Below are 12896 nucleotides of genomic sequence, written 5' to 3'. Positions count from 1 at the left end.
TGCCATATTAATTTGTCACATCTACGCAAAGGCCCCCTGTAATACCAGTTGCATGAGTGTTGTAGTTCGTGATACTTAAATGCTGCGAAGGGCCAGTGCCACCACCTCAACTCCAACGACAGTACTATTCGGCCATGCTTGTCACACAAAAAATTGTAATGTCATTGGCGAAATGTCGCGCGGGATTAGCCGAGCAGTCTAAAGGCGCTGCAGTCCTGGACTGTGGGGCTGATCTTGGCGGAGGTTCGAGTCCTCCCTCAGACATGGATGTATGTGTTTGTCCTTAGGATAATTTAGGTTAAGTAGTGTGTAAGCTTAGGGGTATTTCACACACATATGAATATTGTTTTAACATTATCCAAATTTGGCATTTAGAACTATAACGCTTTGTATTGTGCTGTATTTGAGGTATAACGGTACGAATGAAAGTACAGCACTATGGAATATTTCAGTCTATTCTACCATTGATGTGGCTATCTTTTTCCCTTCCTTTTTTCGTGTTCTTTGTGATGGTGATGTCGTCACTATGTTCACCCAGTTCGTAAATAATTCTGCATAGTTGTTATGGACCTTTATGTTCGATGTGCTAATTCTGTGAATGATTAATAATCGTTGAATGGCAGTTATACTATGAATTATCTAAGTAGCCACGCGTCCGATCTTCTAAATTACTGCGTTATTTATGGATTGTGGGTATTGCATGTTTTATTTTATGTTCGCAACTGTCGTTACAGTGTAAGACCCGACATCAAAACGGTTCTGTAAGTGACGAGGTCACATGTGAGAATTGTGTTGAGATAGAATTGTATGCATCTACATTTACATTTACAATCTCCAAACTACTGTGAAGTGCATGGCAGACGATAGCCCCATTGCACCGTTTATCATGGTTTTTCCCGGTTCCATAACCCAATGGGGTGCGGGAGGAATTAATGTTTAAATGTCTCTGTGCTTATTGTAATTAATCTGATCTTGTCCTGAAGATCCTTGTGGAGCGGTAAGTAGGGGTTCTAGTACGTTCCTAGAATCATCATTTGAGGCCAGTTGTTTCAACTTCATTAGTTTACTTTCTCGCGGTAGTCTCCATCTGCCTTTAGGTTTCTGTCAGTTTAGTTCTTTCAACATATCACTGACATTCTCCTGCAGGTCACACAAACTTTTAATTATTTGTGCTGCCTTTCTCTGTATACGGTCAGTATTCATTGCTAATCATATAAGGTACAGGCCCTGCTTATTCTACGATTGTCTGCACGTTTGATTTGTAAGCAATCGCGTTAGTAGACTGATTGCATTTCTCTAGTTGTTGTTGTGGTCTTCAGCCCTGAGACTGGTTTAATACAGCTCCCCATGCTACTCTATCCTGTGCTAGCTTCTTCATCTCCCAGAACCCACTGCAACCCACATCCTTCTGAATCTGCTTAGTGTAGTCATCTCTTGGTCTCCCTCTACGATTTTTACCCTCTACGCTGCCCTCCAATACTAAATTGGTAATCCCTTGATGCCTCAGAACATGTCCTACCAATCGATCCCTTCTTCTGGTCAAGTTGTGCCACAAACTTCTCTTCTCCCCAGTCCTATTCAATACTTCCTCATTAGTTATGTGATATACCCATCTAATCTTCAGCATTCTTCTGTAGCACCACATTTCGAAAGCTTCTATTCTCTTCTTGTCTAAACTATTTATCGTCCATGTTTCACTTCCATACATGGCTACACTCCATACAAATACTTTCAGAAATGACTTCCTGACACTTAAATCTATACTCGATGTTAACAAATTTCTCTTCTTCAGAAACGCTTTCCTTGCCATTGCCAGTCTACATTTTATATCCTCTCTACTTCGACCGTCATCTGTTATTTTGCTCCCCAAATAGCAAAACTCCTTTACTACTTTAAGTGTCTCATTTCCTAATCTAATTCACTCAGCATCACCTGACGTAATTCGACTACATTCCATTATCCTCGTTTTGCTTTTGTTGATGTTCATCTTATATCCTCCTTTCAAGACACTATCCATTCCCCAATAAATGGAAGTCTGCCACCAGCTTTACCCACAACTCAGTCTTTGTGATCATTACATTTCATGTCTCTGATATGGGTTACACCCAGTTATTTGCACGAGTTTACCGGTTCAAACTATGACTCACTCATATAATACTCATAAGGTACGATGTTTTCCGGTTTTGGAAGGGCAAAATTTTATATTTTTGAACTTTAAAACAAGTTACCAATCATGGCACTACTTTGAAAACTTATCAAGCCCTGACTGAATATTTTTGCAGATTCGTTCAGACTATACTTCAGAGCAGATAACTACACCATAAGTGACAAACATGAGGTTACTATTAACATTGTCCGCAAAGCCATTAATATAGAACATGAACATTAAGCCATCCACCACAGTTCCCTGCAGTAAAACCGAAATTACTTCTGTGTCTGTTGATGACTTAACATCCACAATAACATGCGTCGTCCTCCCCAGCAAGAGATCCTCAATTCAGTCACACAAGTCTCTGATACCCCACGCGATCATACTTTTGATAATGAGCGTAGCTTTGGTTATGAGTCAAATGGTTTTCGTATATCGATAAATTATGCATCTACGTGACTACCATGATCCATGAGTTTCAGGATATCGCGTGAGAAAAGGATGAGTTGGGTTTCACATTAAATATGTTTTCGAAATCTACGCTGGTTAGCATGGAGAGGTGGTTTTGTGCAAGCTGTCTCATTAAATTTGATTTCCCAGTATATTCTAATATTCTACAATGAATCGATGACAAAGATATTGGACGGTGGTTCTGTGGATCATCTCAGCTACCCTTCTTGTACACATGTCTGGCCTGCGCTTTCTTCCAGGTATTGGGAACGGTTTCTTGTCAATGTATCTGCAACAGGTTATAGTTAACAGAGGTGCTAGCACCACAATGAAGTGGGTACGGATTCTGATAGAGATAGCACTGAGACTTGTGCCTCTGTTCAGTCTGTACCATTTCAGCTATTTTTCATCCCTTCTGACAGTAATATCTACGAGGATTCACTCATTTTTCAGTTCTACGAGGATAAAAATGAGACGGTATTCCTGCACTTTCCTTTCTAAAGGAACATTTGAAACCAGAATTAAGTATTTCTGCATCTACCCTGTGGTTTCTCAATTTCAGTTCTTGTCTTGACCATGAGTAATCACACACTAAGTTTGGTGCCACTAACAGCCTTTGGGTTTTGTGAAACATCCTTCGACAATATTCTGCTACGGTAGGCGCCACACATTGGATTCCCTTAGGATTTTCTTTACAGTGACTGTATACCACTGAAGATAACTCCGATTCTGTCCTCCTGTGTACATATCTATTCAGTTCAAGGTCAGATATTTCTTTATACTTGAGTAATAGTTCCTATACATCCTCCTGTTCGGAGCTAAAAGTTTCAACTTTCTCACTGAGATTTGACACTATTGCTTCTTGGCCTAGTTTGCTTACCAGATAATTCTTTCTACGGGTTCTTGTTGCCTTTGGAGTTATGATCCACATTGTTGGTATAACCACCTCATTGTCGTGGTCACTGATATCAGTTCCAATTCCTATTGTTCCTTAATTGGAATTTTTTCTTTAACGATCATGTAGCACAGGAACATTTTATAGAATGTTGCTGGTGTAGATTCGTCCAAATGGTTTTCCTGTTAGCTGGAAATGTATGTCCCCTAAGTGATTTAACTTGTTGCTCTTCGTTAAAACGTCCTAAATCATTTTTTTTTAAAAAAAAGAAAAGAAGATTTGCATTTTATTGCAGCTCTTGTATACTTACCGTAATTCTGAAAAGTATGACAACACATTTTCAAGGTCTTGGTGTACTTATGTCGGCTTGCAGTTCCATCTTTAGACCCACCGCCCCCTCCCCCATGTGTTGATTAAGGCCTTAACAACACTATAGTTCCAGTTTTCTGTGAGAGAGGTTTGCGTTTTTGCATTGGGTCGTTCAGGTTTAGATAGTGTTCTATGTACTGTTAAGGCAACATGACAAACCAGCATAGTGGCCTTTGTATGTTGTGTCCTATGGAAACGGGTGCTCAAAGGATCTCCACCAAGTCAGCAGTACAATTTGGTGTTGGATATAATTTTATTTACCATATCTGCCAATTTCTTGTTGACACTTCATTGGCTATTGCCTCAAGACATATGCCAAGATATCTGCGGCAGCTGCTTTGATGGTACCAGTCATAATGTCCTTTATCACCAAAGTTTATCGGGCCTTCGTTATCGTTGACTCCTCGCATTGGTCTTTTGCGAGGTACCCAGCTCTAACTGTGAAAAGTATGCAGTTCTGTTCGAAATGTTCTCTTGGAAACTGTTTTGGATAGGCCTGCAGAGTTTGTCAGCGGAAATTCCTATCACGTTGGAACCTAATTGTCATTAGGCACGTGTGATGTTTCCAGTCGCTTACGTTCTTTTTACAAGAACTGGTAAATTCCATGTTACACAGCTGCGTGTGGTTGACCATTCCTTGTACACATGTAGGGCAGTGCACTATGATACACCAACAGAGAGGGAACCTTCATTCACGGTGTGGTTACGGGCACATCCAGACACCACAACTACTCCCAGCTCTCTTCCGATTACAGTGATTCAATACAACGGACTAGACAAACTTACTTCACGGTCATGATGTATGTTAGAATTGGAGAGGGGGGGGGGGGGAGGGTAACATGATGGCATCGTACGAACTCTACACCACCTACCATAGTTCCAAAGTGGCCACTGTGGTGTATTAAGGACAGGAGACAGGGGTGACTGATCTTTCTTTCAGTGAGCACATCGTAAGTGTAAATTCACACTTACCATTCCTTATAGACTTGTAGGGCAGTCCACTATGATGAGTGTAAATTCACAGTATGATATTATACTGAACCATGCTGTGGCTCGCGTTGGTGCTGTTTGTAGGTTTCCGCCCCCTTTTGGAGGCTAGACGGTATCGTTTAGTCGGCATGGTTGCGATTGTTTATCTTCTTCTCGTGTTGACTGGCGACACTCGGTTTATCAAACATGTCCTGTCCGCTAGTGGGAGCAGATGCGGCTATCGGCATATTGTAAGTGGTGCCCTATCTTCTTCAACTTGTTACAAATTGTTAAGTTCAACCAGTGGTAAATTTTCTTGCCTGGTTTCCGCTAACGCCCCAGTTACCTGCCCTGGGGGTAACTGTATGTAACAGCAGTGTTCGTTTCCTCGCCTTGCCGCTGCTGTCCGGTAAGGCGTGTAGTTTTGACAGCTTTCTTGATTGTATGCCGGTTGGTGATTCTTCTACTCTGGTGGTCGTTCCGGGCACTCTAAGCACAGTATTCTAGGGACGTATTCTGGTTCCGGCTTTGGTCTATCGTTACATCGTTGCATTTGGTTGATCGGACGTCAGGTAGCTTCAGCAAGATTATCATTAGTCATTCGTTAGACTGCCACTAATCTGAGCTACCAACTTGTGAAGTGAATGCAACACTTGGCAGCCCTTCTCATATCTCGCAAAAGAATTTGTTGGCAGACCTTCTCAGAGGTCTATTCCCGGAGCATCATCTGTGGCCCCTTGCTTCTTGTAATCCATGTGTGTTCCAAAAGAAGGTCTGATGGCCATTCGTTTAGTGTAACGCTCCTTCATTCTACGCCTTCTGCGGGTATAATCTGCCTCAGTACCCTTTAAGGAACTTATGTACTGGTCCTTGTGTTTTATTATTGCATTATTTATTACAATACCTTGCAATGCCTACATTAAAGGTTATATACGTCTAGTTACTAGACCTGGTGGCCTTCTGGAATAAATCTAACAGTGTAGTGTTTAGTGGATGTTAAGGGTTGTGTTACAAAGTTTACCATCATGTTATTTCACCCATTTTGTGATCAGTTCCTTGTTTTTTTTAATTAAGCTTTGCTATAGTGCTTGCTGTTTTACAGCAGGTTTCTAATTTTTTTATTTCATTGACGTTCCTAGCGTGTATTGCCTTCAGCCTTGATTGTGGTCGTTTGCCTTAAAATTCTAATTTGGTGTTTGTATTTTAGCCTTAAGCCTTAGAACCTTATTTACTGCCATTTCTTGCGTCTGATGCCGTCTGCTGTGTTTGTGGCGACTTGCCTTTCATATTTCAATACCTAATTTGTAAGTTACAGCGAGTTTTAAACAATTCTTAATTTATTACCATTCCTAGCGTGTAAGGCCTTCTGCCCAGATCACAGTAGCTTGCTTTTAAAACAGTATCTGTATTTAATTTGCTACATTGTAACTCACTTAAAAGACTATTATTTACACAGTTCTTAATTCCTTCATAATAACGTTTGGTATTTTTATTTATTGTTGATTCTGGAACTACTGGTTTAAAATAGTTTGTTACTGTAAAAGGCAACCAATAGGAACTGATTACGCCCCTGTCCAAAATTGCTGTTGCCTTTTTCAATGATTTTGCTTTCTGCAGTTCATTCCACTGCTGTGTCAGCTAGTTGACAGTCTTAAACCCATTATAAAAACCGGGTCTTGTACTGTAAAGAAGTTTCTACAGACACAGTTCTTCAAGTGCGTTATGAAACATGCCAATAATATACAAGAACACAAGATCAAAGAGTAGTAATTCTGTATCTTTTGATACTGGTAATACAACCTTTAAAAGCAGATAAAAGAGTCATTCATCATAATCTTCCCCAAAAAATGCTTAATAGCCTACCTGATTATAGTTTGATGTTGTATGATAATCCTTTTCAGTCGATAATGTATATCGTTGCTGTTGGAAAATTCAGATGACTGTTGATGTTTTTTAGCTTCTGCTACCAGCATTATGGAATTCATTTTCTGATTATGATTATTGAACTTCCTCAGTGGGTAGGGCTTGTACATTCGAGTATACAATTTCCATGGTCGTTCAGCTCCCTTGAAGGTTGTCCGTGACTTTGACGATACCGCGCTTTCGCCATTGCTGGCCAAGTCGTTAATATTTTTTCTTAGAATGATAAGCTGCATGCGGAGCTGCGCCATGAGGCTAACGTTGAAGGCGTCAGCCATCATGTTCATCACCACAGCGTGCACCGTGATGAAGGCACAGTACAGCCACCCGGCGGCCCAGCCAATGGGGTGCGCCGTGTCGAAGGGCAGAATCACGTCCAGCGGCAGGCCGGTGTCCCTCATGGGGGACGTCAACCACGTGCTGACGTCACACATTCCCAGCGACAAGTAGGCCAGCACAAAGCGCCGCTGGTTGCGGCTGTGGCGGCGCAGCAGCGGCACGTCCCGCGGAGCCATGAATTCCCCAAAGTCGTCGCGCACCTGTGGGCAGTATATGTAGTGTCGACACTACTGTGGTGACTCAAACTGGCTAACATAGACCGTAAAATGATTGCGTGTTAAATGGGAAATTCCGTCTACTACTTTAAAACAGTTCATGTTATTATCGATTACAGTTTTACAAATCATAGCCTCGGGTACTGGTCTTCAGCTAGCTACTGAAGACTCTGCATTAGCCACCTGAAGCCTCAAAGATATTCTTTGCTTACAAATGTAAATTGTCTTAGAAAGTAAATTACTGTAAATGCAAATTTCAAAAAACTGACTCTGGGGACGATGGGACTTAATTTCTGAGGTCATCAGTACCCTAGAACTTAGAACTACTTAAACCTAACTAACCTAAGGACATCACACACATCCATGCCCGAGGCAGAATTCGAACCTGCGACCGTAGCGGCTGCGCGGCTCCAGACTGTAGCGCCTAGAACCGCTCGGCCACTCCTGCTGCCTGACTATCCTCAGTAGTCAGTAAAAACTACAAGTCTTGTTGAACCGAATGGCGCTAAACTTAATAACAGATGTAGAGACCACAAACTAGATGAAATGAAATAATTATGATAGCTCAGAAGTAAACCTGCACATGATAGGCTAAGCAAAGAGCACGTAAAAATTCGGCTGGCAAAGGCAAAGAGGCTTAGTAGCGTAAAATATCTGTCATAATTAGAAGGATCAATTCCTGTGAACGTACGTTTGGGACACAACATTGTAAGGGAGACATTCACTGCGGGAAAACTGGCAAAAAAGAAAATGGAAATGATTGAGGTGTGATGCTTTAGGATACTGAAAATCAGATAGACTGATAAGGTAAGAAACTAGGATGTTGTATGTAGACTCAGTAAGGATAGGAACATGTGAAAACATAGATGTAAAGAGAGGACAGGGTGATTGACACAGATCAGGAAGTCATGGAATCACTGCCACACTGCTTGAAGATGTTCTAACAGGTCAGAACTGTAGTGGAGAACAGATATTGGAGTATATTCCATAAATAACTGACTGATGACCCCCACCCCCTGCAATGAAAGCTAGCAGAATTCCTTGAGTTGAAGTACTAAATGGATCATTGCAATAAATTCCTCCGATAGACAAAACATGGATAAGATGGATGATGGGGAGGTGGACGATTACGCTTCTGTACGTTGAATATACGGGGTGTTAATTTCTGGATGCAAATGGCAAGGATGAGATGAGGTGATCGTAGACTGGTGGATGATATGGATGAAGCTTAGTATCATTTTCTTGGGCGAAGGATCAGGGTATGGGCGTGAGGTACTGTGCGGGCTACAGACATCTGGGCAATAAGGCTGACAGACAGTGTAGGGTCAGGAGGAAGCAAGGGTTGAACTATGCATGTATGCAGGATGGTGGGATATTCGAATCTTTGTCTTCTGAGAAGGTTGGATATCATTTTTACTTTGCAAGTAGGTGACCTCGAGGTGGCTGACGTGCAAGCAACTATGTGCCATGTCACCAAGCGAGATGGACAGTGGTTAGCACCTTGGATTGGCATTCGACAGAATAACGGTTCAAACCCGCATCCGACTCTCCTGATTTAGGTTTTCCATGAGTTCCATAAACCATTTTAGGTAAATGCCAAGATGGTTCCTTTGACAGGTGTCTACCGATTTCCTTCCCCATCCTTCCTTCATCCGAGCAGGTGTGCTCACCACATGCCTCTCTGTAACCACATCCAGTGACACCTAAGGGCTGAGAATGACATGGCGCCTAGTTAGTACTGTTGGGTCTTCAAGGCTTGTCTGGGCTTTTTCGATTTGTGTTTAGTGTACTCTGTTCCTGGATGTATCGCATGTGTTCGCCCCCTTGGGACACTAGGGTCTTTTGCATGAACTCTTTGTTCATGGAATTCCTTCCCTAGCGTGGGGGAACAGGATGACCGGTCCTCATTGCTTCAGATCCCCGTGGGAGCACTACAGATTTCAACTGTCTGTCCTCACCTGAACCCTCTGTACACATCGTTTCTACCGTCGTGTCTAAGGGAGCAGCTCTTTCTGTACGCCGACAACATATTTCTATATGCACATAGCTTGAGCACGCAGCTTATGCAACGCAGACTAGACCGCCTGCGACGATCTGGGACATGGAGGCAAACCTGAAGTTAGCTTTCAGTTTTCATTGTTGTGAGACGCCCAGGCTCAGTAGACGCTACTGAAATATACACCCCGGTGGGGCTCTGAATCGGAAAACCACGCGGAAGTAGATAGGCGTCACTCGCCACGGACATATAACTTGGCGCCATTATGTTGTAGAACTGAGGGGCAATGCAGTGGGGAGCCAGCCCAGTGTTCACGTTACCATAGGACCTTGCAGTTGTTCTGCAAAGGCTGTTTCTACCCACAGTTTTGGAGTATGCAGCTGTACTCTGAGGAAACTCCGCCAATACTGGTATAGAACGGTCACAGAGGGTACAAAATCGAATTATTTAGCTGCACCTATCTTAGCGCCTAACAACGGCGAAGCTCGGTCAAATAGTCGCAATACCTTACCTCTGGGAGAGATTTAGGTAATCAACCGCTGATTTGTATAAGTAATGTTTACGAAAGCGAAACATCTGAAACCAAAGTATGTGCTATAAATTCGAATGCCTTGAACAATGCTCACAGAAGTAGTATCGGTTTATAATCATACAGGCGGAATGAAGCGTTAATGTTTGCCATTGGAACAAATGAGTTGATGTAGAACTAACTAAAAGGTTGCGGTATCTCAGCAGGCGATGTAAAGGAGAGAAATTCAGGACGCAAACCAATTTGCGAAATCAGTTTCATACAACTCTGGAAATTTTTTAAGGAAATCGGCTCTCAAGCTTTCCAACCATCTTTAATACCCTGAAACAACATCTTTTTTCCCGACAAGCAGCGTGATTCTGTGGTAAGTGCTTGCTTGCCACTTGGGGAGTCTAGGGAAGATTCTAGGTGCAATCAGATTTTTAAACTAAGGGGCATATTGATTTTAGAATGCCTAAGAGTATGAAAAAATGCATAGCACTGGAGAATGATAATAACTGGATTGAGTTTCATTTCGGTCGTAAATTTTTTTTTTTCATTCGTTCAGTGACAATATCGGCCTCATTTAAATATAAAATTCATCAAATATGTTCCAATTAGCATAGACATTTGCCATTTTTATAAAACATGCGTACCCTCCTGCTAATTACATATCTCGCACACAAATCCAGTTTCCATTGCAGTCATAAATTGTTAATTAACTATCTTTTACAAACTAACCATCAAGATTGTCTAAACTAAAAACCATCGCAAGTTAAATTTGTTTTCATGTTTACGTAATATACACTTCATGAAAATACTCGTGAAACATGCAGCTCTGACTAAAAATTTCGCTTCACGATGAATGGAACCCAGGCTTCTCATATGTATTGCAAGCACTCTACCACAGATTTTTTCTGCTTTCGTATTTACTGGGCTTTGTTTTTGAACAACAGTGCTGTGTAAAAAAATAGACTTATCAGTCCTTTTATGTCAGTTTTGGACATCACCTGAATAGTCGCAGCAATAAAATGATATCCTGCAACTAAAGAATGTACACTAGCTTTGAGAGAGAAGTAAATCATTTATATAGCTATACACACCAAACTGCAGAAACTTTTTCACCAAACAAGGAAGATAAGCATAGGACCTTTATAGTTTGATATAATGGCAGTTTTCATTGAACGCCATTGACAGCAGTTCAATAGAGGAATTTATTTGCAGAGGCTTATTTCAATAGAAATTTCCATTTGTAAAACATTGTTATGTGCTTTGCCCACATCAGTCATTTCTTGCTGCATAAATAGATCTGCACAAAATAATGTGGAAGCAAAAGATGCAGAAGTTACTGTATTATCTTTCTTTCTTTGTTTCTTTCTTTCTTTCAGTGGTGCCTTATCCCACAGTTTCGCAGAGTCGGCAGGGTTAGGAACGGATGTGGCAAGGTTAGCTAAGGGGTGGCCAGATGTTCTTCCTGCCGCCACCCCGTAGCCCCTAGGGCGTAAGTAGTGTACCCCAGCTGTCTACGTCTAGTGTAATCCATGGAATAGTGCGAACGTGTTTGTCTGCGAGTCGTGTAACTGAGGCAGAACGTGGGGACCAGCCCGGTATTCACGTAGTAGGATGTGGAAAGCCGCCTAAAAACGACATCCAGGCTGGCCGGTACACCGGCCGACGTCGGTAACCTGCCGGGCGGATTCGATCCGAGGCCTGTGCGCCTACCCGAGTCCAGGAAGCAGAGCATTAGCGCTCTCGGCTAACCCCGCGGGCACACAGAATTTACTGTATTATGATTTACTAAAATTCAACTAATTACTGAGAACTGAACAGCGTTTATTTTGAATAATTTTGAATTGGTGAATAGTGCCAGGGTACGTCTTGCTTCTTGATAAAGGCGGTCTTACTTAAGCTTATTAATAACGGTCAGGGAACTTTAAAGTCGATTTCTTCGAGAGTATTTTGAGAGTTTAATCGAACTGCTTTTGTGATTAATACATGAGTTCTTAAACCCAACTTCTATAGAGAAAATACGAAAATCCTATCGGTGTTTGGTCTGCTTGTCAGCATTCCTTTTGTTTTCATCAGTCCTAAGCATCAGTTACACTGTTTTACATAATTATAAAAACCACCAGAAAAAGCATATTGAGCCTCAGAACTAACCTGTACAGCAAGCGTGTGGAAATCCCGCTCACGTTTTGCGATGTGTCCCAGACGGAAAATCCACGTTGCGTACGTGTCTAAGAGGCTCAGTGCGAGAGTGAAGTAATCGAAATCGTCGAAGCCCGCTCTCCACATCAGCACCACTAGTATACCACAGTAATAGCCGATAGTCAATATACAGAAGATATATCGTAGGTAGAATATGCGAGTGGACCAAGAGCCTGACCGCGGGTGCCGCATGGTACCGGAACAGTGCAGAATCCACAGCAGGTAGTCCAGGCTGGCTGCGTCTCCGGCTGCCTGTGCCGTCGACGAAGGCGGCTCCATGCTGCAGTGCAGCTTACACAGAAGGCGCACCGGATCTGTCAGATCAGTTACAAATTATTTGATGATTAGACAAGGCTATGTCAGGAGCGATATAGAACACAGAGTGAATCACGGAAGATGGCTGCAGGAGACAGGCGACTAATTTCTTGTACACTACTGGCAAAGAAAATTGCTACACCAAGAAGAAATAAATGGGTATTCATTTGCACAAATATACTATACTAGAACTGACATGTGATTACATTTTCACGCAATTTGGATGCATAGATCTTGAGAAATCAGTACCCAGAACAACCACCTCTGGCCGTAATAACAGCCTTGATACGCCAGGGCATTGAGTCAAACAGAGCTTGCATCGCGTGTACAGGTACAGCTGCCCATGCAGCTTCAACACGATACCACAGTTCATCAAGAGTAGTGACTGGCGTATTGTCACGAGCCAGTTGCTCGGCCACCAATGACCAGACGTTTTCAATTGGTGAGAGATGTGGAGAATCTGCTGGCTAGGGCAGCGGTCCAACATTTTCTGTATCCAGAAAGGCCAGTACAGGTCCTGCAACATGCGGTCGTGCATTAACCTGCTGATATGTAGGGTTTCG

At 42.3% G+C, this 12896-nt stretch overlaps 1 protein-coding gene across 1 annotated transcript in view; it reads right to left on the bottom strand.

Annotated features, from left to right (window-relative positions):
* Window positions 1–12297, bottom strand: part of LOC126278706 (odorant receptor Or2-like) — a 66061-nt gene extending 53764 nt beyond the window's left edge. The window contains exons 1-2 of the mRNA XM_049978979.1: window positions 11971–12297; window positions 6696–7291 (exon numbers count right to left, since the gene is read on the bottom strand). Coding sequence (XP_049834936.1) covers window positions 6696–7291; window positions 11971–12297 — 923 coding nt within the window. The remainder of the gene's footprint in view (window positions 1–6695; window positions 7292–11970) is intronic.
* Window positions 12298–12896: the final 599 nt, after the last annotated feature.

Source organism: Schistocerca gregaria, chromosome 6 (genome assembly GCF_023897955.1).
Source record: "Schistocerca gregaria isolate iqSchGreg1 chromosome 6, iqSchGreg1.2, whole genome shotgun sequence".
In the NCBI taxonomy this organism is placed as follows: Eukaryota; Metazoa; Arthropoda; class Insecta; order Orthoptera; family Acrididae; genus Schistocerca; species Schistocerca gregaria.
The sequence above is the reverse complement of the archived record's forward strand: the minus strand, read 5'-3'. Positions and strand labels throughout refer to the sequence as shown.